The following is a 25,770-nucleotide window of genomic DNA, read 5'->3' on the forward strand; positions in this document are numbered from 1 at the left end:
TGAGAGAGCCCCACCCTCGTCACAGCACAGAGCCCCTGTGGGGCACGAGGCCTGGTCCCTCACCCCAACCCCCTACCCCTTGCAGGCCACAGGTCTCGGGAGAATGAAGCCCAACATTCTGGTGATTGGGTTCAAGAAGAACTGGCAGTCGGCTCACCCGGCCACAGTGGAGGACTACATTGGCATCCTGCAGTGAGTGAGGGCACGAGAGGCGCAGGGCCTGGGGTCTCTTGATTTGCGCCTTGGCAGTTTCCTGGGCCTTGGGAAGCAGTGGGTGTTAGAAGAAGGCGGTTCAAAGCTCAGGAAGGAACAGACCCGCTGAGGGCTCGCCACTCCGGGGCACGGACACCAAGATGGGCAGGGGCAGGCAGGGAACACAGAGAAGGGGACCGGCCGGGTGTGGGACGATGGGGAGCGAGCTGGAGTGAGCAGCTGTCACTTGGCTGCAGCCAGCCGTGCCCAGGCAGAAATGTGGGCCTGGGCCCAGTGTTGCCCAGATCTTCTGGTTTTTCAGAGAAGTTGAAAATGTGGGGTTTTAGGTGAAAACCTTGTGCTCGCCTGTGGGCTACAGAAGGCCTCCCGGGAGGCGACCATGTGGGGACTCCCTGGGGACTTCAGGGTGAACTCCGAACCTTTTCTCCTTCAGCTCTTGCTGCGCAATGGCCAGCAAATGCCTGCCTGGGTTGCTTTTCTGGGTTGATGTGGCATAGAGAGGCAGTGTGTAGTAGCATTTCCAGAACAAAGGCTGAGCGCTGGGTCCCTGGGACCTGCTTCCGGGTCTGCTGTGAACTAGCTGCCTGACTCTGAGCCGTGCACCTGAGCCACGGTGGACACAGTCACAGCAGGAAGTGGTGGGATGTCTGTTCAGCACCCCACCCCCCAGCTTCGGCGCTCCAAGACCCCGAAATGCTGGGGCCTGAGAAGCCCCCGTCCCAGAGATGTGTAACTGAAAGAACCCAGGGGGGCAATGCTTGGCTCATCAGATCAAGCCCTACTGGTGGTCTCCGGGGCCCTCTGTCAACCGGGCAGTAAATCCATTTCCGGGGTAGGAGTCTTCTAGACATTCCACATAGACAAGCTATTGGCTGCCTTCCTGAGCAAGGCCATTCCTGTGTCTGTGCCTGCCCTCAGGGTTCTGTCTCAGCCATTTGGCTCCAGACCCAGCTGGCCACTTCCTTAGTGTGCAGTCTTGGGCAAGTTACTCCCCCAAACTCAAGTTTTGGATCTCTAAGATGGGGCTAGCGATTCCCATGCCCACCTCTGTTGGCAGGGTTGTGCAGATTATCCAAATGTATCAGGAGGACAGAGCCTGCTTCAAAGAGTGGCCTGACTTGGATTCCCTCTGAGTACAGGGTTCACAGCATCCATAGTGCCACAGACCATAGAGCCAGAGGGGTCCTGGGGGGCTCTCCGGTTCCACTTGCGTGTCACAGAGAGGGGGAGATGAGGCCCAGAGAAGAGGGGCATGGTAGAAGGCAAGGCCAACTCTAGACATCTGGTCTCCTGGGGGCTGGGGGCTGAGGGCTGGGACCGAGAGGAACCTGACCCCACCTCTTCTCCTCCCAGCGATGCTTTTGATTTCAACTACGGTGTGTGTGTCATGAGGATGCGTGAGGGGCTCAACGTCTCGGAAGTGATGCAGGCCCACAGTGAGTACACGCCCCACCTATTGGCATGCCTGTCAAAAGCCAGAACAGGAGCCCAGAAAGTTCTGGAACCCGATTTTTTTTTAAGTGGTAGAGGGAAGAGAGAGAGAAGTTAGTAAGGAATAAAAGCTCATATATTCATAAAAAGTTAGCTTTTGATGGCCTCTTAGAACTCATCAGGTTTCCAAATGAAGAAACTGAGGCCCAGAAAGGAGAAGTGATCAGCTCAAGGCCACACTTCCAGCTGGGTACAGAAATGCGACTGGAACTCAGGGCTCCCCAATCACTATCAGGGTTTTTGCAACCAGATGAGATAAAGAGGATCTAAGAGAAGAAAGAAAAAGAGGGAAGAAAGGAGAATGCCCAGATAAAGACACTGGAATATGAAAATACACAGAGAAAGGCCACGGAGACGGGACATCTCCGAGACCATCTTTGGGGCACCGAGGAGGGATGTGTTTTACGTTTAGTCATGCGGGAATCTGCAGACCCTGAATTAGTCATATTTGCAGGGCTGAAAGAAATAATATATGGTCTAGAAAATAAGTGGGGGCGGCACAGGGGGAGCTGACAGGTACGGATGCTACAGTTCTGGCAGGTGGGGACCGGGGCGTGCTGACCCATGTCACCCTGTGCAGACAGCATGCCTGGCACACAGCGGCTGTGCAATGAATATTGATGCAACCAATATTTACAGAACAGCAGCCCGCGCTCCTGACAGACGTTGTGCTAGGCGCTAGGGGTACTACAGGGGTAAAACAAAGTCTGCCCCTGGGAAGCTGCTGTTCCCATAGGAAGTGCAGTGGACCCACAAGTCATTTTAGACAGTGACGCCGACACGGGACACGTGGTCCGAAAGGCCTCTCGGAGGAGGGGGACTTTCGCTGAGAAGGGGAGATGCTGTGAGGGCTCCTGGCTCAGGGGCAGGGGCCAGGTCAGTGGAAGGTGAGGAGTCAGGACTTTCTAGTATAAGGGGGAGCCTGAAAGTGCCCTAGGCCAGGAGAGCCTGGGAACAAAACTGTCCCCTCTCTTGCAGTTAACCCAGTGTTTGACCCAGTGTTTGACCCAGCGGAGGACAGCAAAGAAGCCGGCACCAGCGGGGCCAGGCCATCTGTCTCAGGCACACGTCAGTCCCCACCCCACTCAAGGCACCCTCACCTCGTGGGGCAGCTAGTGGGGGGCCATGAGGGAAGCTGGTCAAGGGCAGGAGGTGCTCGAGACCCTTGGGGATGGGTAACTGGGGGCCAGAGCAGGTGGGCTGGGGAAATATTCAACATCACAGCCCTCTTTGGGAATTCAGTATCCTGACATTGTGAGGACCCACCCAGCTGGCTCTGCAGCCCATGTCCGACCCTTCCAAAGGCACCTGGCCACACTCAGATGTCAGGGAGGAGAGGAGTAGGCTTCTCCTTCAGTCCTTTCCCACTGATGCTCTGGGAGGCAGGGGAACAGCACAGGAGCTGGGAGCATCCGGTGGGCATTTGCGAGGGGCACAGGGTTGTCCTGGTCTCCAATGCCCACCAGAATCCTGGGAGAGAGACGCTAGGAGCAAGGGAGGGGCACGTCCTAGCACTGCATGTCTGGGACTGCCGCTCCTGGTCCACCTGCCTGACAATCGGGTATGAGGGTCTCACTGTCAGGAGAGCCACTGGTGGTGATCTGGGCCAGTCCCCACCATGCATGCCCTGAGCAGGGTGCTTCTGGCCGCTGTGTGCGTGGCCCGGGTGACAGCGAGCCCACCTCACAGGGCAGGTGGCTCTGTTTTCAGACAGACACAGGCATTTGAATGTGCACTGCTCTGAGGTGATCTGCCCCTGTGCTCCTGCAGTGGACCCCGAGGCCCTGGTACGGGAGGAGCAGGCCAGCACCATCTTCCAGTCTGAGCAGGGCAAGAAGACCATAGACATCTACTGGCTATTTGACGACGGAGGTCAGTGCCCCCCTGGACACCAGCTCTCCCCAAGGCTGTCTTCCCTACATGGCCTACCCTTCCTGGCCACTCTGGACAAGGTTCCTAGAGGGACCCCGGGGCCCAGAAAAGGGGAATAGGGGCCTTCGGGCCCACCTCTGGGCTTGGGGGAGCCTGGCCGGGCCCCTCTCTTGGCCCCCAGTGTTTCAGCTGTAAAATGGAGCACTTTATAGGAGGAGCTGAGTTTGGCACAGGATGGAATGTTCAGACAAGCTGGGCCTTAGGAGCCACGGGCACCCGCCATAACTGGGGGAGATGGGCCAGTGCACAGAAAAGCTGTAGGAATGTTCTTCTGTTCCCAAAGAAATATACCCTCTCCCATTTTTCTTAAGATACATGCCTCTCAGCTTTATTATTCCATGTAGACAGAAATAGGGCCCCAGGTAGACAGAAAATGTTCCCGCTCCAGTAGTATGTATCCCGTTGGTGAAAGTTAATATAGAGAGAACGCTTACCATTGCTTGACATTAAGTGCTTTCCGTGGGCTAACCTAATGCAATCCCTAGGTAGGAAGTTGTTTGAGACTCCTTTACAAATAAGGAAACTGAGACATAGCGTGGTGACGTAATTTGTCCAGGGTTATGCAGTGATAAGTGACAGCTGCTCTTGGCCTTCTATGAAGGGATGACAAGGAAGGATGAGGGTTCCCATCCATTGGTCAAATCTTTCATCTTCAAAAAATGCCAGCAATCCAGATTTTCACATGCAAAGCCCCCACTTATTATAAACATATTTTTTTAATGCTTATTTATTTATTTATTTATATAATTTTTTTAACGTTTATTTATTTTTGAGACAGAGAGAGACAGAGCATGAACGGGGGAGGGTTAGAGAGAGAGGGAGACACAGAATCTGAAACAGGCTCCAGGCTCTGAGCTGTCAGCCCAGAGCCCGACGCGGGGCTCGAACTCACAAGCCGTGAGATCGTGACCTGAGCCGAAGTCGGACGCTTAACCGACTGAGCCACCCAGGCGCCCCAATGCTTATTTATTTTTGAGACAGAGTGCAAGCGGGGGAGGGGCAGCGAGAGAGGGAGAGACCGAATCCAAAGCAGGCTCCAGGCTCTGAGCTGTCAGCACAGAGCCCAACATGGGACAGTCGGCCTGGGCCACAGTCGGACATTTAACCGACTGAGCCACCCAGGAGCCCCCAATTATTAAATGTCAGCTCACTTATTTAAAAACATCATGCAGATGAGAAAGAATGAAATCATGCCATTTGCAGCAACGTGGATGGTCCGGGAAGGTATTATGCTGAGTGAAATAAGTCAGTCAGAGAAAGATATCATGTTTTCACTTACATATGGATCTTGAGCCTCTTAACAGAAGACGATGGGGGAGGGGAAGGGGGAAAAATAGTTACAAACAGAGAGGGAGGGAGACAAACCATAAGAGACTCTTCAATACAGAGAACAATCTGAGAGTGGTTGGGGGAGAGGGGAAAATGGGTGATGGGCATTGAGGAGGGCACTTGTTGGGATGTGCACTGGGAGGTTGTATGTAAGTGACGAATCACGGGAATCTACCCCCAAACCAAGAGCACACTTTACACGCTGTATGTTAGCCAATTTGACAATAAATTATATTAATAAATAGATAGAATAAAAACATCATGCAGGCCAAATGGACCCCAGCCCACAGAGCCCCGTGTGCCACCCTGCTTTAGTCTAGCACCCTCATGATACAGATGGGTAAACTGAGGCCCAGCGAGGGGAAGAGGTTTGCCAGTGGCAGAGCGGGGCGAGAACCCGGAGGGTGTTTTGCCCTGAGAGCACTTCCCTCTTGATTTACGGGGAGCCTCCTTGCCAGGCCTCACCCTCCTCATCCCCTATCTCCTCGGCCGCAAGAAGAGGTGGAGCAAATGCAGGGTCCGCGTGTTCGTGGGGGGCCAGATCAACAGGATGGACCAGGAGAGAAAGGCGTAAGTGGGGCTTGCCCAGCTCTCCCCAGGGGTGCCCCCACCCCCGCTCCCCGCACCCGCACCCCTGCCCCGGGTGGGCTCAGCTCTCCCCAGGTCACGGCAGTGGTGAGGGGGCTCTGGGCCGGGGCAGGCTTCGGTGTCCTGTCCCCCTTTCAATAAGCGGCAGGCGCTCTAGGTCCAGCCATGAGGGGGAGGAGTGTTACATTTTAAAACCACAAAATCTGCTCAAGGAGAAATCTGTGTGAAAGGAGGGATGGAGAAGGCCCCTCCTGCTGAGAGGTGAGGTGGGGCTGAGGATCCTTCAGGGCGACATCCCCCCAAGCTTGGGATGCTGTTCCTGGTGAGACAGGAGGTGACTTCCGTGGCCAGGAGACGGGGCCGCAGATCCTACTGAATTTCTTGGTGAGAAGTGACGTTTAATTCTCCTCCAATTGTGTGGCTCACTCCACAGGAGGAGGGCCCTCTGCCGGGAAACCCAGGCTAATCTGTCTCACCCGGAAAGAACAGGCCTGGCTGGGGAGCTTGGCCGGCAACGGCTACCGGTCAGAATTTAGCCACGGTGGTTTGTGGGTTTTACTGATCGCCTCTCTCCGGCAGGAGATGCTGGTTTTCTCTTGAACATTGCCATATGACATTTCCTTTTAAGATGTGGCTAAGTAAGAAATGAGTTGATTTAAGTCGAAAGGGAAGTAGATGGTAAGGCAGGTATACAGGTGTGCGGCCGGGCAGGTGGCTCACGTGGGCCTAGAGTTGGGCCACGGTTGTTTTAGAGCAAGAACAAGGTCAAGTGAGGTGAAAGGTTGTAGGGTAGAAGACCGCTGGATGGGGCAGACAGGTTGGGAACAATGGGTGGCTTGCTCAAGGTCGTGTGATTAATTAGCCAAAGAGAAGAAACTCTGCCCAGCCTCCTGTGCCCTCTACAACAATCCCAGCCACGACGCCCCAGGGCCGGGACCCTGTGGCCTTGCCACCCTGGTCCTGCACCAGGACTACGTCCCCATGATGCCTTCTTAGTCACCCCTTGTGCGAGTTAAGGGTGCCAGCAACCCCATCTCCTTGTCCTCACCCCTGCTGAGAGCTTCTATACCGGAAGGCCCTTCCCAGCAGTGCCGAGGAAAGCGTTGCTTAGAAAGAGCAGCATCTAGCTTCTCTGTGATCTCCAGAAACAGGCTTTGCTGGCTCAGCTTCCAGTTCCAGCCCCCAGTGGAAGCCGGGCTCAGCAGGTTTAGTTGGGCTCAAGACCATGGCCCCATGGGGGTCACGGGCTGTCCTGCATGGGAAGGTTGTAGAGTGTTCTCTGCCTCCCAACCGTCCCTCCAACAGGCCAAGCCCTCTTCCCCCACTTTGTGACCCCAAGACCAGGCTTGTGCTGCCTCCTGCCACCCCCACACCGCACACCAACACATCTGCCCACAGCTCTGCTTCCTAATTTCGCTCCCGAGTTCAGGGACCAGCAGCAGCTTGATACCTGGGCCCCAGCCTGATCCTTAAGGTTTATCCCTCCCTCCTGCCTCCCCCAGCTAGCCACTCACTGCTCCCCCTTCACCCCCTGCACCCCCATGTTCTCACTCATTGGGACTTCCCACCCCATGCACTCAAACCCTGCCAGCTCATTCTGGAGTATCCCCCAAATCCCGTCCCGTCCAGGAATTCTGATGCAGTGGGTGGGCTAGAGCCAAGTCAGGTATATTATTTAGAAGGCTCCGGTGTGGACACCACACCCCCTTATAATAATCTTACACACCAGGCACTGTCTGGCTAGCTTGCCGCCTCCTCCATGAAGCCCTCCCTGACTGCCACAAACCATGGCGTTGGCATCTCCTCCCCTGTTGCATGCAAAGCCAGTGCTATGTGGCTGTCGCTCCTGGTTCTGCATTTAGCTCATGTGCGGCATCTCTGTTTCCTTAGCCCACCCTGTAATTTCCTGTGGTTTACCTTCCCATCCCTTAGACCCTTGTTTCTCAAAGTGTGGTCCGTGGAGCAGCCGTATACATCACCTGGGAGCTTATCAGAATGCAGAATCCCAGGCCCCTGCCCCCAAGCAGGTGAATCAGACTGCATATTGTGACAAGGTCCCCGGCAGATGTATAGACACATTAAAACGTAAGGCGTGCTAGTATAGTACGGAGATACTTGGGGAAACCCTGCTTCATGACTTTTCCACATTGCTCGTCATCATCTGACCTACTGTATCAATATTCGGCTCTTGTCCTGAATGCAAACTCCCTGAGGGCAGGGTTTGATCTGCTGTACTCGCTGCTGGGTCCTCGGTAGACACTCAAGACCAACCCGTTGACTGGAAGAACTCATGTTTAGAACTCTCCACCTTCCAGGATCATTTCTCTGTTGAGCAAGTTCCGACTGGGATTCCACGACGTTCACGTCCTTCCCGACATCAACCAGAAGCCGCGGGCGGAGCAGTAAGTTCTCTGCGGTGACTTCCTTCCCAGGCAGAAGGACCAGCCATGTGCCCTGCAGAGCCCTGTGCGTGTTGCCCCTGTGTGTCTGGTGAGCCACGGGCAGGCAGCCACCTACACGGGGCTCAGGGGAAGAAAGAGGAAGGGGTAGGAGTTTGCAGCCGCTTCTTTTCCTGCCAGTGTTTCTTCCTTTGCATATCAGAGCTCTGGGCTTTGCCAGAAACACAGCTGGGCTGGAGGACAGTGAATGGTCAGTTCGTGCTTTTCTCAGAGCGTGTGTTTCACGCTGGCGCGCGTCCCGGGGGCTCTGCCCCTCGAGGGGAGGCAGGTGTTTCATCCTTAACGGACCCCACCCCCCACCCTCCCCAAGGACCTGCGTGGGGGCGGGGGGATGTCTGGCTTCACACTTCCCACTGCTTGCTACTCATAAGTTTCTAAATTTTCTCCAACACCCTGAATGTTTTCATAAAGCGGTGGTTCTCAAACCATGGCCGCTGTCAAACTCACACGGAAAGGTGTATGACAACACAGCTTGCTGGGCCCCCTCCCCTGCCCCCTGCCCCAAGATGCTGAGTCAGCAGATCTGGGTCAGTGCCTGAGAACCTGCATTTCTAATAAGCTCTCAGGTGCTGGTCCAGGCACCCAACTTTGAGAACCACTGTCTTAGTCCTGAGTCGATGTTCAAAAATGCCAGATTGATGGCTTCTGCCTACTTGTGGCTTCTGAGCTCTAGACCTTGACCTTTTTGTGAGGTCTCAGCTCCACGACGAACTTACTCCTTCTCTAGGCATTGCCTAATTTAAGTTCCTGAAAAAGGAACTACGACTGGCCTAGTTTATCTCTTCCTGCCAGGCGAAGGTAGAGGTTGCCGCAAAGCCTATTTCTTGGCTTCCTTTGCTCCAGTTGGCTGTGGCCAGGGTTGGCAGAGTCACAGGCCCAGAAGCACATGGCTGGAGGGCAGGGGCCGTGGCAGAGGCACATTCCAGAACCGAAGGTACATAGTCCCTGAGGCAGAAACATGGCAGCGACAGCCCCTGATGTTATTTTTATAAATACATCGGTGCTTAGAGTGGGGCGAATGTTAAATGGTCTGGGCCACGGCTCTCCTCCTCTCCCCCCACCCCCACAACAGCAAGCACACAGACTTTAAGCAACACCCCCATGTGAACTTGTAGCTAGGCTCAATGGTGGGGTCAGAAGGAAGGTTATTTGCTTGCTCAATGATTCAATTTCATATTCTGAAACTAAGACGTTTACAATAGGGTTTGCTTTCTGTAAATCAGTCTAATAGAGGTTTTCCAGCACTCCACCTCCCTAGTAAAAAGTAAGGTCCGTCCGACCTCTTAATTCTCCCTTAGATTCCCCATTTCCTGGAAAGGGAAGGAAATCAAGAAAGGAACTAGTCAGTGGTGATGGGTATATTGGCCCCTACTGCGTGTTGGGGCAGAGGTGAGTAATCACAGCTCCCACCACCAGGGTTTACTCTGGCCCAAGTGCAGGCTAGAGGAAGTCAAGAGCCATCAGAACGCTGCAGACACGGACCAGAACACACAAGACAATGCAGCTGTCTCTGTTGGCAAAGCCTTGAGAAAGGCCCCGAGCAGAGACACTGGGGAATACCTTCCAGCGGGGAGGAGACTGAGAGCAAAAGCACGCAGACCCCATCCAGCAGCCCTGATCTTTAAAACCCCCGCCTTGGCCCCTCTCTGCCTCCACTTCCTGGCCCACTGTCTCCTCCTTTGCACAAACTTCTCCAAAGAGATTTAAGCCCTTCGTGGCCTCACGGAAATCACCCTCGCCAGCGTCATTGCTCACCTCCGCACCACCTTGTCCACAGAGCTCATTTCTGTCCTTATCTTTCTCTGCCTCTCCACTACATTTGACACAGCGATCCTTCCTGAAACAGTTCTTTTGGCTCTGGAGACGTCGCCCTTGACAGGATCCCTCCTACCTTAGTGATCCTTCTTTCCAGTTTTTTATTTTATTTTTTAATTTTTTTTTTTTTTAGCGTTTATTTATTTTTGAGACAGAGAGAGACAGAGCATGAACGGGGAGGGTCAGAGAGAGGGAGACACAGAATCTGAAACAGGCTCCAGGCTCTGAGCTGTCAGCACAGAGCCCGACGCGGGGCTTGAACTCACGGACCGTGAGATCGTGACCTGAGCCGAAGTCGTCCGCTCAACCGACTGAGACACCCAGGTGCCCCATCCTTCTTTCCAGTTTTAATTGCTGATTATTCCTCCTTTATCTGACGTAAACTAGTCTGCATCCTTGGGATTGGGCCCTGGATTTTTTTCTCTTGACTCTGTCCCCCATGTGAGCTCATCCATCCATATGGCTTCAGGCGGCTTCATCTGAATGCTGACCAGTCCCAATTTCTATTTTAAATAATGTAAGTCAAGTCACAGAACAGACACAGACAGCTTCCTGTCTCACTCAGGGCAAATAACGAAGGCCTGTCTGATCTGGGTGCCCCACTCACCTTGCTCTGGCCATGCTGGCTCCTTTGCTGCTCCCCAAACACACCAAACACACTTCTGCCTCAGGGCCTTTGCACCTCCAGTTCTGTGTGCTTCAGCACCCGCTGACCTGTGAGGAGCTGGCTTCAGAGGGACAGGCATCCTTCAGCTTCAGGAAGGCCTTCCCCACCCCAAATATTCCCAGTCCTGGTACTCAGTTTGTGCCTTCAGGAAACTTCCCCTCTATATTGGCCTGTTTATTGCCCAGCAGACTGTGCGCTCTGTAGATAGCGGACGTTGTGGGGTTTGTTCCCTGGCAAGTAGCACAAAGCCTGGCACAGGATGGTACTCAGGAGCTACCTGGGGACCGGTCGAGTGGGTAGAAGTGGATCCCAAGGCGGTCGTGTGGACAGCTTGCGGAAGGTTGGCTGAATGCCACAGCCAGCGTCAGTGCTGATTTCTGCGCAGAAGCTGCTTTGATGTAAACCCCAGTGGCAGAATGGGTTCAGCCTATAAAGAACGTCCCTTTGGTTCCCATGCCCATCTCCCTCGGAGGACCTGGTTCCCATGGAAACTGGGCCATCTCACCTGGTCTCACCTCCTCTCTCTGTCCCTAGCACCAAGAGGTTTGAGGACATGATTGCACCCTTCCGCCTGAATGACGGCTTCAAGGATGAGGCTGCTGTCACCGAGATGAGGCGGGACTGCCCCTGGAAGATCTCAGATGAGGAGATTAACAAGAACAGAGTCAAGGTACCAGAGAGAGAAGGGCCTTGCCGGGGTGGGTGGGGGTCAAGGCCCTCCTCTGGGTCAGGGCCATGTGCTGTATCTGTCTTAAACTTTCTTTTTTTTTTAAGCTGATTTATTTATTTTGGGAGAGAGCAAGTGAGTGAGTGGAGAGGGGAAGAGAGAGAAAGAGAGAGAGAGGGAGAGAGAGAATCCCAAGCAGGCTCTGCACTGTCAGCATAGAGCCTGATGCAGGGGCTGGAACCCATGAACTGTGAGATCATGACCTGAGCCGATATCAAGAGTCCGATGCTTAACCCACTGAGCCACCCAGGCGCCCCTGTTCTGAACTTTCTTAACGTTCTCCTCTTAACCCTCCTCCTCTACCATGCCCCAGCCTCTGGGGTATCCTCAAGCCACAGATGCTTGGTAGCCCAGTTGTGGAACTCAGAGCCATTCTTGGCATGAGAGCCTGGTCCCCCTGCCCATTTGAGTCACCCCCGGCCATGGCAATGGACTGGCCGGAGCTCTTCCTCTCCTCTCTATGGCTGGTGGGAGGGATTCCTGAGACAGGTGGCAAAGGTCAAGGTAGACCTTGTGCTATGGGCCAACAAGCTGCCTGGTGGTTCCCCTTAGCCTGTGGATCCCATCCCACAAGCAGCCTAAAGCCATGGATGCTCCTGCCCAGGTAGCATCTTCCAGACTCTTTCAAGGCCTAAAGGAAAGTGGTGGCTGCCGTGGCCACTCTGCGGTGGGGCGAGCTGTGGGAGCGCCTGGGAATCACAGTTCTGCTCCCTGTGTGCTCTGGGTCGGTGGCCCCCCCACCCCCACTTTGCCCCTTAGAGGACATGTAGCAAACTCTGGGACACCATCCCATCCCACCTTCCTGCAAGGAAGAATTACTCCCTGCAAACGTCACTAGGGCAGGATCCGGAGTCTGGGATCTCAGTGAACTCACTTCCCTCCTTCTTTGGGGTGTCCTCCCACGGTCAGACTCTTGAGTGTCAGTCATTTCTGAACCATCTGGAGACAGGTCTTGGGGTGGGAGGGAGCCTCCCAACCCAACCTCACGTAAGCTTTGGGGAGTTCTGATCTGTCACAGCCCTGAGGCTCCGCCCCAGAGGGCCCACAGCTCCTTGGGAAATTCTGGATAAAGCATAGTGTCCCCGGAAGGCTCTGGCTTGGCCTGGTGCAGAGAAGGAGACGGCATGTTCCACCTCTGCTCCGACTCTACCTTATCGAGAGGCTTCCACATGCCAGGACCTCGGCTTGGTGATTTGCATAGGTTATCGCTCTCAACGCTGCCCAGATTCCCCCAGGGAAGGGATTATCCTACCCATTTTGCAGCGAAGACAGTGAAGCTTGGGGGGCCCCGCATGCCTTGCCCGGGTTCTCTCTGCTGTGAGCTATCAGGGCTGAGATTCAGACCCAGCTCCCTCCGCATCACAGAAGGCGCTCGCTCCCCGCCCCCCCCCCACCGACTACGCCCCCAGTCGTGGTAATAAGGTCCGGCAAGGAAAAGCCACGGAGGGCTTCTCAAGGTGAACTTGGCACTCAGTGACTCTGAGGGGCCCCTTCCATCTCAGAGGAAGGAGAGTCTGTAATAGTTTAGGGGGAACAATTCGTGCATCTGGTTTGAATGTTAAAAGAGGCTGGTGGGCTTAGCGGAGACGTTTCCCAAGAATGTAGGCAGTGACCACGTGGCTTTTCGTTCCAGTCCCTTCGGCAGGTGAGGCTGAACGAGATCCTGCTGGATTCCTCCCAGGACGCTGCTCTAGTGGTCATGTAAGTGGCCCCCGGTGGGAGGGGAAGCCTGTCGCAGAGGCCTGGGGCGTCCGCTCTGGGAAGGGATTCAGGAGGTGCGCACCTCAGGAGGGCTGGGGACCCGAGCCCTCCCCTGTGAGGCGGAAGGGCCTGAAGTTCCAGGAAACACAGTCCAGGTGGCTCGTTAGCACGTGGCTGGGCCTGCGTCCGCGGCACCCCCCTCGCCTGAGTGCCAGCTGGCAGAGGTCTAGGGCCTCACACATCCCAGGCCTCACGGACTCCCCTGACCACGGTTTACCCTCGTTCGCCTCCTTTTCCTGCCAAACTCAGCTTGGCAAAGAGGACCCAGCCCAGTCCAGAAGAAAATCAATTCCTGGTTGTTTGGGAATCACCCGGCCCTTCTTGGCCATTGGCCACCCCCGACTGACGTTGGTGCCAAGCCTGGGCAGCAGAAGGAGAGGCCCGCCATCCCAGGCTCCATGCCCGTCAGACCCTCCGGCTTCCGCTGCTGCTGGCTGTGTCCGGTTATGGGCCACTTCTGAGTATGCGGAAGGCGAGGGGACAGGTGGCAGTGGCACTGAGGGTCTCAGGGTGGCTCTATTCTCTCGGAGGCCAGGAGGAAAAACATGGTCGGCCAAGCCCTCTGAGCGTCCTCCCTGAGAGAAGCCCAGCTCCCAGGGAATGGGGCTATGGGGCAAGGCAGCTAGCTGACCCGGCTCACATTTCCTGAGGGCTAGTCACCTGGGAGTTCCTCAGGGCAGCCAAGAAGCCTGCGGGGACTGGTTTTTCCAGCACACCACTTGCAGGCCCCAATGCAAAATGAAAATGTGTTCAAACATTATTAAGGATGGCAAGATGGCGGCAGCAGAGGATTAAACCCAGCGTGGGACCCTTCCAAGTGCAGGGGCCCCACGCGACTGCACGGGTTGCACGCCCACGTGGCTGGCTCTGCGGGAGCAGTGCTCCCGGGGGCCAGTAGGGAAATCATTTTTTGTACAAAGAAAGCACTTCGTGTTTCTTTGATGTGCGAACTGTGGTAAGAGAAAGAGCTGGGTTTATTTGTGAGCCTCTGGCCAACGCCCAGCAGAGAATGCTCCCAGGGCAAGGCTGGACTAGGCTGTGGACTGGGTCAGAGTGCAAGACAGTGGGGATGGCTGCATCCTGGGTTGACTCCCCGGAACTTTCTTTGGGTGTGGTACCTGGTGTGTGCGAAACCACCTCTTCATGAACGCTACCTGTGTTCGGAGAAGTGAGATTTTTTAATTTTTTTAATATATTTATTTATTTTTGAGAGACAGAGTGAGACAAAGTGGGGGAGGGGGGTGCAGAGAGAGAGGGAGACACAGAATCTGAAGCAGGCTCCAGGCTCCGAGCTGTCAGCACAGAGCCCGACTCGGGGCTCAAACCCACAAACCGCGAGATCGTGACCTGAACAGAAGTCAGATGTTTGAGCCAAGAGAAGTGGGATTTTCAAAAAAAAATTTTTTTTCAATGTTTGCCTATTTATTTTGAGAGAGAGAGAGCATGAGCAGGAGAGGGGCAGAAAGAGAGGGAGAGAGAGAATCCCAAGCAGGCTCCTCGATGTCAGCACAGAGACTAATGCAGGGCTTGAATTTAGGAACCGTGAGATCATGACCTGAGCCGAAGGCTTAACCGGTTGGAGGCTTAACGGACCCAGCCACCCAGGTGCCCCTGACAAGCAGGTTTTTTGCATTTTGTCTCTGCTGTCGTTAGCTCACTGTGTGGCCTTGAGCAAGTAACCCTACTTCTCTGTGTCTCCCCGTCTCCCTGAATATAGAGAAGAGTTAAACCTAATTATTTCCAAGGTTGTCCTTCACTCTAACATGCTATGATTCTAAGTTTACTTGCCACTAAAATGAGTCGGTCTCTCAAGCCATAAGTCGAGCAGTTTCATCCTGGGAGATGAGCCCCTGCTGATACCTCTCCCTTTCCACTTCCTAATCCCCGGGACCTCAGAGGGAAAGCCAGTCCCCCACCCCCACCAACCTTCGTGGGATTGGCAGGTACAAATAATCATGGGTCCAGACATCTTAGAGAAGATGCCTGTGCATGGTGTCCGAACCCATGGGACCAGCTACATCTGCTGCGCGAAGGGGCCCCAGCCTTTGGGCCACCTTCACTGGGAGGGCACGGCGGCCGCACCTTGGCATTGCCCGTCTCCACCCCGGAGACACACCCACCAGTGTTTCTACAAGTTCAGCGAGGGTCACTTCCATCAGAACCACCGGGGCACTGAGCAAAATGGCCAGTTCCTCTGTTCCCTCCAGATCAGTGTCTGCGGGGGGGGGGGGGGGGGAGTCAAGGAAACTGCATTCCCCAGAAATTCCGAGGAAGGAAAAGAATCCTCCCAGGCCGCGGTGAAAAGATAAAATTACATTTTTCAGCATCTTGAAGAGCGCACTTGGACCATTTTCTAGAGCAGGTTTGGGGCAGAACTTGGTGTTTGCTCTGTACCCATCAGCGGTTTATCTGATTAATGGCCCGTGTTTGAGTTCAGCTTAACCTGCGCAGCTGAAATACCAGCCTTATAGGATGATAAGCCAGCCCAGTAACTTTTGCCGAGATGAACAACCTGTCTCTGGTCCCACTTTTGGGTTTGGACCCATCTTTCTTCCATAAAGACGCCCTCCTCAAAGGCAATAGTAGTCGTCGACATTGCATCTTGTCAATCGAGCTTCTATGCCACACTCGGGCATTGGGCCTTAGTAATTTTCACAATGCTCTGAAGTGTTTCTGTTTTATACCTGTCTCCCCCACAACACACACACACACACACACACACACATTGAAGATGAGGAAACTGAGTCTCAGGGGAGTTAGGGCAACTTGCCCAGGATCCCACAGCTGTGAAATGGGGATTGTTTTCTGAAACCTTGGATCCAGGTCAGATGCAAATCTGAACAAAAGGTTCCTTTATTCTGGAGCAGCGTTATTTCTAAAGATTAACAGCTGAAAGCTGTTAATCCTGGAAACAGGAGTGATGGGCCTGGGGTGGAGCGCAAAGGGAGGACGGGTGGACAGGCCCCGCTGGGGAAGGGAACGTGGTGCTGAAGCTTGAAAGGCCACAGCAGGAGTGATGGGTGTCCCCTGCCCCTGGTAATGCAGCCACCAGCTTTGAAATTTCTGATTTCGGTGCCTGAGAATGACGTGGGAGTTCCCGGAGAGTCTTTCAATGTAACTGAAACTTCAGCCTGTTAAATCAGAAAAGTTGGGATTCGATCTTTCCACTTCCCTTCTCCTGAGTGTCACCAGACACAAACATGTCCTAACTGTGGTGACACTAGCTGATTGAAATACCCCTGTTCCCGCCACCTTTCCCAGTCCTAGGGAACTTGCTTTCCGCCCCCCCTCCCCCGCCCCCGCTTCTGCAATGTTTGTTTATTTTTGAAAGAGAGAGAAAAAGAGAATCCGAAGCAGGCTCTAGGCTGTCAGTGCAGAGTATGACACAGGGTTCAAACCTATGAACCACAAGATCATGACCTCGGCCAAAGTTGGATGCTTAACCGACTGAGCCACCCAGGCACCCCTAGGGAACTTGCTTTCTAAAGGAGGGTAGAGGTGGTCCCAAGGGAGGCTTTGAGGCTGGACTTTTAAATAAGAGACAGCTGCTCAGGGACCCTGGTTGGCCTTCTCAGCAGAGGTGACGGTTGCAGTGAGCAGAGGCAGCTGGCGGGGGAGAGGGGGGGTGATCCCAGACCGTGGTTGGAGCCCCAGCTCTGCCACGCTCTAGCTCCGTCCTTTCTGGCCGCTAAGTAATGAGTGCGACATCAGCGGCTGGCGTTAGGAGGTGCTTGCTGTGTGCCAGGCATTGCGTGGCTCCCTTTGTGTGCTCTGTCCTCTGTAGAGCTCGCAAGCATCCTGTGAGGGGGGTTGGTGTGTCCTCACCTTAGGGCGGTGAGCCACCTGCCAAAGCCACGTGACCGAGGAGGGGCAGAGCCTTGCTCACAGCTTCCCTGCTGCCAGCTCCCGCCCGTGCTCTGCAGCCCAGAGTCGCTCAGTCTTCCTTTCTGCCCGGGTGCCCTCAGCTGGGAAGAAGGGGGGTTGCTGCAGGCCCTGCCCATCCCCCGGGGTTGTATTGAAGTTCAGATGAAATAACGGTTGGGATGGACCGTAGGAAAACAGACTGTAAAGTGCAGCCCCGTGTGAGATGCCGGTGTCTCAAGTTCATGTAACGCCCGCTGGGCCTGTGAGATACTGCGCCTTCTCCTGGAGCCAAGAGCAGGGCAGCCGCCGTCATCCTGAAGTATTTCTGGAATCTTAAGGTGGTGGAAAAGTCACTTCCTGAAATAGCCGTAATTATGTGGTTGAACGGCCGCCCCAGGGCACCTCGTTATTTGCACGGCATTGCAGTGCGGACAAAGGGCTGTCCCAAGGCAAGGGGGCGTGCTGCTCCCAGGGCCTCACATACACAGCGGGAGGCAGGACAAGAACACACTGAAACATGTGAGCGTATCACACTGTTGTGGCCACAGGCTGGCACGACTCAAGGGGCCTGAGGGGGTGAGATCACCCATGCGATGGCCCAACTGTACCAGTCTGTGCTCTAGGCACAGGGAAAGGATAGTGAGCAGCACAGACAACAAATGAAAAGAGGTTTTGGAGAGTGGGAAGGGCTGTGAGGACAATGAAACAGGGTGCTGTGATAAAGAGAGACAGTGGCCTGCTCTGGAAGGCAGCTATGTTAACCACTGTATCACCAACGCCCCCTCACAGTCTGGCTCTGGATAAGGTGATCAGAGAAGGAGGTGCTTGTAAGCCAAAGCCTGAGTGATCTGAAGGAGGAGACAAGGTGGAGAGCTGGAGGCTCCGCCTTCTGGGTGGGGAGAACATCACATGCAAAGGCCCTGGGGCAAGAGCAAGCTTGCCTTTTTTTTTTTTTTTTTTTTTTTTCTGGAATGGAGAGAAAGTCATTGTGTCCACAGGGGTGTGAGCGAGGCCCAGGCTGGGAGGAGGTGAGGTTGTGGAGATAGGTGGAGACCAGATCGTGTGAGTCTTACCAGGGCCACGGCTTTGTTTACACAAGCTTTGTGGGTAAAGGTACATTGGAGTCGAGCTTTCAGGGAGAATGGGAGATCGTTCTTAGGGTGGCTAGGAAGAAGGAGTGGTGAAGGACTCCATAAACAGAGTTGCTGTTCAGAAAGCAAGTCATGAGCTGGGGGGGTTGTGCGGGGAAGGCCTCCTGGTAATTTTTCATCTGCCGCTTCTTCCTGCCTTGCAGTACCTTGCCTATAGGGAGGAAAGGAAAGTGTCCGAGCTCCCTGTACATGGCCTGGTTGGAGACGCTGTCCCAGGACCTCAGACCTCCGGTCATCCTGATCCGAGGAAACCAGGAAAACGTGCTCACCTTTTACTGCCAGTAACTCCAGGCATGGCCACGCCTGCCCAAAGCTGAGGAGGCCTGGGACATCTGTTTGTCGGTGGGGACAAGACTCGTGTCCTGATGTACCTTAACTGGTAGCATCTGATGATCCGACTGAAGGAGCTGGTAGATTTCCAGACTTTGGCTAGACCCCACTCCCAACGGACACATCCTCTGGGCTTTGTTTGTATAGGCTAGGGAAGTAGCAGATGAAGTTGTGTGGAAAGTTCTCTGGTGGATATATATTCCTTTTAAGTTTTCTTTTGATCTTGATTACAACGAATTAAGATTTCCGTCTTTGATTTATCTGCAAATTTGAGTCGGAGTGCTGAGTGTGAATCTGGAAGTTTCTAGACCTTCCCTAGGAGTGCTCCCTCAGTGTTCCTCCCTCCTCCAACAGTCAGGAGAATGGACACCGCCCTGCAGCCCTTCCAAGGAGGAATCACAGGGCCCTCTGAGCCTCCATGATGCAAATTTCTTTAACCACTTCTCACTCTCTTCACTTTCAATAATGTGTCTTCAGCATTTGGGTTGGTTCTTTAGTAGACGAGGGACTTTCAAACTTGTTTGGGCTGCAACCCCCAGTGAGAAATATATTTTTTGTTGAGACTTGAAACAAACATGCACTGAAACTATAAAGTGTCACAAAACGATACTTATCCTTACTATGGGTGATGCGCTCTGATATTTTCTGTTATATTTTGTTTCCTCTTTTTTTTTAAGGGAGGGGAGAGGGAGAGAGGGAGAGAGAGAGAATATCAAGCATACTCCATGTTCAGCATGGAGCCAGACTCGGGGCTTGATCCCATGATCCTGAGATCACGACTTCAGTTGAAATCAAGAGTCGGATGCTCAACAGACTGAGCCGCCCAGGTGCCCCTCTTTTTCTCTTTTGACGTTGGTTGCAATCCACTAATGGGTGGTGACCCATGATTTGCAGAAAGGCCATGTTGGGCATCACTGGCGTTTCTCCATCATATCCCACAGAGAAGGAAAAGGAAGGAAAAAAACATGTGAGGAGGGGTACTGGTGGCGGATGTGTCGAGAACGAGCTTCAAAGGAGGGACAAGAGTTAGGATGTCTCATGGAAGGATGTTAATTTTCAGGTGTGGTTGGGGAGGGAGGATGGAGGTCTGGTTAGGGATGTTCAGGATGCAGGTTTGGTGGGTCAGGAATGGAGAAGCAGAGAAGAGGTATAAAGATGGCCAGATTGGCAAAGGATCAGAAAGGTCCATACCCCGTCCAAGGCCTGGTGAAGAGTGAGGGGTAAGGAAGCACCAGCCAAAGACAGAGGCAGAGGGGGCTGCGGTGGAGGTGAGTGCAAGACAGGGCTCAGCAGTGAGAGAGAACCTGGGGAAGATGAGCCTTGCTCAGGTAAGGGTGTTTGGATGCTTACAGAGCGTTTGCGCCAACCAAGATAGGACGCAAGAGCAGAAGGTACATTAAGAGATGCCCCGTGCCAGCGGGCGAGCCTCCCTGAAAGGGCATTTCAGCTCTAGATGCACCCCTGCAACCCATACAAGTGGGTTGTTGGGAGGTATGACTGGCTGGGCCTCCTTGCAATGGCCACTTTCTTGAGGGCGGCCAAAGGAACGAGGCATCTTTGGGTCTCGTAAGCCCCCTCCAAGCCCACTGAAGTGCCCACTTAGTCATGAAGGCAAAAATCTCTTTCTTAGGACCGGGACCCAAGGGACTTCAATGTCTCCCAGGTCCTGTGGCTACAGACACCAAAGGCTGGGGGCTTCTAGGCTGTTACAAGCCCCACAGTAGGTTCACCGCATGGGGACTTGGTGAGGGTCACCTAGTGCCTGGCTGAGCTCATTAGGGATGGCTCCTCTGCTCCTGAGGGACTGGAGAGGGGTCCTGCCTCTGAGCCATTCTTTAGACCTGGGACCAACCCCCAACTCCAGATAAGGTGAAGCTTCAGTCAGGGAACGCTTGTCTTTCTAGAACCACATAGAAAACCATTTCCTGGAGAAGGGTGCTGCCTTTTCAGATCTCAGGGAGACCCTGATCCAAGGACAAAAAATGCTCTGGGTTAGGGCGTTAGAAAAACAAACAAAAAACCAATTTTCACTCTGTTGGAAACTGCATTTTGAGCAATGCTAATAGCTTTGTTTAAAAAAAAAAAAAGCCTTGAGGGGCACCTGAGTGGCTCAGTCAGTTAGGTGTCCGATTTCAGCTCAGGTCATGATCTCACGGTTAGGTTCGTGAGTTCAAGCTCCGCATCGGGCTCTGTGCTAGTATCTCAGAGCCTGGAGCCTGCTTTGGATTCTGTGTCTCCTTCTCTCTCTGCCCCTCCTCCACTCACTCTGTCTCTCTGTCTCTCTCTCGAAAATAAATAAACATTAAAAAGAAATTTTTTTTAAAAAAGCCTTAACAGTAAGGTCAAAAACAAATGAATAAAAAATGTGCTCACTTGGTCAACAGAATTTATTTCTTTTGGAACATGCTATTTCTCAACTCTGCTGAGTGTTTTGAAAAAATTAACTGTATTGTTTTATCAACCCTGGATTGAACTTTTCTCTGAGCTTCTTCTAGATCTTTAGGTCATATTGCCAGACTTCCACGTGAACATTTACAGGAGCCACTAATTTTCCCTTTGCTTCTCTGGCTTGTGTTTGCAGATTCACAGGGAACTCATTTTCTTTTCCTTCTTCTTCTTCTTCTTCTTTTTTTTTAAATGTTTATTCATTTTTGAGAGACAGAGACAGAGTATGAGCAGGGAGGGGCAGAGAGAGAGAGGGAGACACAGAATCTGAAGCAGGCTCCAGGCTGTGAGACGTCAGCACAGAGCCAATGCAGGGCTCAAACCCGCAAACTGCCAAGGTCATGACCCGAGCCGAAGTCGGACGCCTAACCGACTGAGCCACCGAGGCGCCCCATCTTCTGTCTTGATAAAAGTCTCTGAGTATCTCAATCTTACCTCAAGCCAAGAGGTGGAGGGGTTAAGTGGAAAGAGTCACAGCATGGTCACCAGGAGGCTTGGACTTGAGTTTCTGTCTCCTCCCCAAACCGGCAGTGTGACCTCGGATACCCCTTAACCCCTCTGGGCCTCTGTGTAGAGCAAGAGAACTGGACCAGAACAGGTGTCACCAGACGGCTGCCTGCTGATGGCTATGGTCTGGCCCACACATGGTTGATCAAAGTTGTGAATGCTGGGGGTGGGGCGAAAACCACATTCTTCTGTCACCCCCCACCCTCAGCCACCACTGCCTCCTGCCTTAATGTGTGATCAGAGGCTCTCAAGGTCCTCCAGCTCATTGTTTGGCCCACAGGGCAGCACAGGTGTGACAGATTTCAGTCCCGTGTGTGTGTGTGTGTGTGTGTGTGTGTGTATGTGTGTCTGCCTTTGAGTGATAAAACCCTCCGCTTTCGTGAGTTTCAGGGGCTGGGAAGTGGCTGGGTATGGCCAGAGCCCAGCGGCAGCCAGCAGCCACACTGGCCACCTCAGCAGGGACTCCTCCCTCATGTCGCCCCCAGGATCCACGGCCCAGTCAGCTCCCAATGTTCCCCTCACCATTTCAGCCTCCAGATTTCACATCCTCCTTCAGTTCCTGCTCAGACTTGTGGCTTTGAAGTAAGCACAGTGTGGCCCATTTTTCACCCAATAGGCTTGCTGAGTTCTACCTCCCAGGCAGAAAGCTGTGGGCCTCATTAGCACACGGAGAGTCCCCATTTGGACTGGGTTCCCTTTTACACACCTGCCTGGCCTTTCCTGCGTGGTAAGGGAGAGATGGGTGTTACAAGGATGAGACCAGCTGGAATGTTCCAAAAGGACCACCTAGCTGCGAGGCCCCCAGGCACAGGCAGAGCAGCCAGGTTACGCTTGTAGCTGTGTTTAGCTCAGGAAGTTACCCCAAAAAATGCTGCTAAATTCAAAAGTGTTCACAAAAACAGGACCCAGGAGAGCCCAGCCACCCCTGCATCGGTAACTCCCCACTTGACGTGACGGTTAAACCTATGATCGAAAGCACAAGCATCATGTAAGCACTGCTTCCTGAAAGGGAGCCAAAATAAATTCAGTTTCTAAAAATGCCATGTGGGCAGAACCTTGTGCAGAACCACCTGGCTGAGAGGACGGACAGCAACATGTCATACGGATGAAGGACAGTGTCAACAGAGAACAAGTGTTTTTCATCCCAGCTTAGAGTTACAAATCAAAGGCTCTAAGGATGTGAAGGAGGGAGCAAACCCATAAGAGCAAGGGAATTAGGCCAGTCTCTCTAGAGAAAATGGTGTTTAGAATAGGTTTGAGTGATCAGTAGGATTCTACAGATAGACACAAGGACTGTGGTTGGGAGGAGGTATTTCAGGCGGCATTGGTGGTTTGAACAAAGACTCGAATAAGGAGAGCCCTTGTTTGGAAAATAAATAAGCCAGTTTTCCTGGAGCATGAGAGCTGGGGGGGGGGGGGGCGGGGTGGTGATAAGATCAGGAAAGTCATAATGTGGAAGGCTCCCCCTCTCAGACCGGGGAGCGCATGACTGACTCAGAGGCACTGGGGAGCCACTGAAGGTGAAGGGGCAGAGCCTTAGAAAGCTTGGCTGGACAAGAGACGGAGGAGCCTGGAAGAGAGAAGGCAGGGCACCCAGGGAGGAGGCTGTGCAGACTGCAAAGGCAAGTCAGCAAGGCCCAACGCTCTAGGAGTGGCAAAAGCTATGGAAAAGAGGATGAAGAAACCATACCTTCCAGAACTATGGGTTTCCTGGATATATGTGTGGGTGGAGATAGAGAGCCTGGGCAGCTATAAGAATGGAGAAACCATGTAATATGGAGGATGAGGTACCAAGCTTTCTGGTGGAGAAAGAGAGAGTGGGTTTGGTTTTGAATACTTGAAGTATGAAGACATCCCAGTGGGCAGAATTGGGGTCCTGGGGCTCCGAGAGCTCAGGATGTCCACTGTTAGCTGGGCGCTCTTTGAGAACAGAGACCATAAACAGATTTGAGAGTCACATTCTCGAACAGGAATACTGAAGTCAAAGCTTGAGTGAGATCACCAAGAGAGAAAGTACAGAGGATGGAGAGGGGTATAGACTGGACCCTGGGATGGGCTATATTTAGGGGGAAGAAAGAAGAAGGGGCAGTCTAAAAAACAGCATTGATGGAGCAGGAGGAAAACCCAGGTAACCAAGCCCTCAGAAGACCCCAGAGAAAAGGTCAAAGAAGCACAATAGAGCCCTCAGGGCAGCTGTCTGCAGAGGGGCTGAAGAGGCTGAGAAATGCTGTTGAATTTGGGGTATTGGGCATCACTGGGAGCTTTGCAGAGAATAATCTGGTAAAGTGGTGAGTCAGGGCCCAGGGACTGAGGAATAATTTGTAGAGAGAAAAGGAAAGCGGCAGACATGCATATATAGAGCTTATGCATGAGTGACCCAGCAAGGGAGAGAAACAAGTTGGAAACTTGAGGGAGAAGTAGATTCCAGAGACGTTCTGATTATTGTTATCTTAGGGCGCATATCGGTCAGGACAATGCTAGGCTATGCATTGTCGGTGGCTTACACGGCAAAGTTTGATTTCTCTTTTCCGAAGATCTCCGTGCTGGTTATAGGCAACTCTTCGGGGCCCCTCTTCTCCACATCAACAGCCAGTGATCCCAACTACCTCCAGTTAGTGAGGACACCACTCCAGCCGGTAGCTGAGGAAGGGAAAAGAAAGCTGGAATGTCGTGCTCTGGCTTCCAAATGCTTCAGGCCAGAAGCAACATGTTACTTCCGTTCAAAGCTCATTAGCCAGATAAGTCACCTGTCTCCACCTAACTGCCAGAGTGCTGGAAAATTGGAGGGAACATTTGAATATTCACTGAGCCACAAATGTCTCTGTTATAGGGTGGGGGTGAGTAATAGAGACCTGAGTGTATCTACAGGTCAGAGGCGGGTAGATTCAGGATGCCAGAAAGAAAATAATTGACAAAGAGGCGGTAATGGGGAATCAAGAAAATGACTGGCGGGGGGTGGGGGCGGCGGGATTTTGCCAGTCAGAAGGGAAGGCCTCGCTGATGTCTGCCAGCCCAAGGGTGCAGAACTCTCAGGACACCTGCCCTTGTGACTTTCCCTGGCGGGGCTCCTGAGCACCAGGGCAGATAGTGAACATGCAGAAGGCAGCTGACATGTTCCCCAGCAATGGGGCTGGCCAAGCAAGAATGGAAGGCCAAGGCGGAAGGGAGTCAAGGAGAATGATAAGAATACCTGGAGATGGCTGACCATGAGCTCCAAGGTTGCTAAGAAGTGAACTACAAGAGTTGAGATTTGTGGGGCTGGTCGCATGAGGACAGAAAGGGTGCTCGGTGTGAGTGGGAGAGAGGGAGACAGAAGAATACAGGGTAGTTTGTGGTTAGTATGTGTGAGATTCTGCAGGAGGTAATAATATTCTAGCAAAATCTAGAGCTTTTTTTTAAAGTTTATTTTATTTATTTGGTGGTGGGGCAGGGGGGTGGGCAGAGAGAGAGGGAGAGAGAGAATCCCAAGCAGGCTCTGCACCATCAGCACAGAGCCTGATGAGGGGTTCAATCTCACGAAACATGAGGTCGTGAACCGAGTCTAAATCAAGAGTCAGATGCTCAATCGACTAAGCCACCAAGGCACCCAGTGTCCACCATTTGACTATGAGATCTGTGAATGTGGCAAGTGGGGTGAACATCTGGGTTATTGGATGGATGGTAGTGAGATCTAGAAGTCTCAGGGGAGGGCCCAGGGCAGCTGAAGGGTACTCAGGGGAGAGGCTGTTTACCAACCGGCATGGGGTATTTCAATATCTCAACTGCTGAAGTAGCTCAGTGAGTGCACGTCAGCCATGATGGCGACCACATCTGATTCATTGTTGCACCCCGACACCCAGCTTGGCGTTAAAGCATACGGTTCAGTGACATTTAGTACACGCACGCTGTTGTGTGACCGTCACCACCACCTGGCTCCAAACGCTTTTTTGTCATCTTGAAAAGGAAATCCCGGACCCATTAAGTAATCCCTCCTCACTAACCCCTGGCAACCACAAATTCTGTCTCTGTGAATTTGGCCGCTCTAAGTATTTCATATAAATAGATTCATATTCAGGTGACGGACATTTGAGTCGTTCCTACCATTTGGCTATTATGAACAGTGCCGCTCTGAATACTCGCAGATAAGTTTTTGTTTAAACTCCTGTTTTCAGGGGCGCCTGGGTGGCTTAGTCGGTTGGGTGGCCGACTTCGGCTCAGGTCATGATCTCGCGGTCCGTGGGTTTGAGCCCCGCGTCGGGCTCTGTGCTGACAGCTCAGAGCCTGGAGCCTGTTTCGGATTCTGTGTCTCCCTCTCTCTGACCCTCCCCCGTTCATGCTTTGTCTCTCTCTGTCTCAAAAATAAATAAACGTTAAAAAAATAAATAAATAAAATAAACTCCTGTTTTCAGTTCTTTTGGATATATACCCAGGAGTGGAACTGCTGGGGCATATGGTAATTCTATGTTTAACCTACCCGGTAAATGAACCCCGGGTGTATTTTTAAACCTTGTA

General features: G+C 53.0%; 1 protein-coding gene across 7 annotated transcripts in view; it reads left to right on the top strand.

Annotated features, from left to right (window-relative positions):
* The window catches only part of SLC12A3 (solute carrier family 12 member 3), a 38,240-nt gene extending 19,294 nt beyond the window's left edge, over positions 1–18,946 (top strand). For 2 of the 7 annotated variants that reach the window (XM_043599243.1, XM_043599244.1), the window contains exons 18-26: positions 86–192; positions 1,567–1,649; positions 2,683–2,856; positions 3,475–3,576; positions 5,424–5,535; positions 7,869–7,955; positions 11,029–11,164; positions 12,855–12,922; positions 18,141–18,946. In XM_043599243.1, coding sequence (XP_043455178.1) covers positions 86–192; positions 1,567–1,649; positions 2,683–2,856; positions 3,475–3,576; positions 5,424–5,535; positions 7,869–7,955; positions 11,029–11,164; positions 12,855–12,922; positions 18,141–18,282 — 1,011 coding nt within the window. In that variant the 3' untranslated portion in view covers positions 18,283–18,946. Of the gene's footprint in view, positions 1–85; positions 193–1,566; positions 1,650–2,682; positions 2,857–3,414; positions 3,577–5,423; positions 5,536–7,868; positions 7,956–11,028; positions 11,165–12,854; positions 12,923–18,140 lie in introns of all 7 variants that reach the window. The other 5 variants (XM_043599246.1, XM_043599247.1, XM_043599248.1 and 2 more) reach the window with 3 other exon arrangements.
* Positions 18,947–25,770: the final 6,824 nt, after the last annotated feature.

Source organism: Prionailurus bengalensis, chromosome E2 (genome assembly GCF_016509475.1).
Source record: "Prionailurus bengalensis isolate Pbe53 chromosome E2, Fcat_Pben_1.1_paternal_pri, whole genome shotgun sequence".
In the NCBI taxonomy this organism is placed as follows: Eukaryota; Metazoa; Chordata; class Mammalia; order Carnivora; family Felidae; genus Prionailurus; species Prionailurus bengalensis.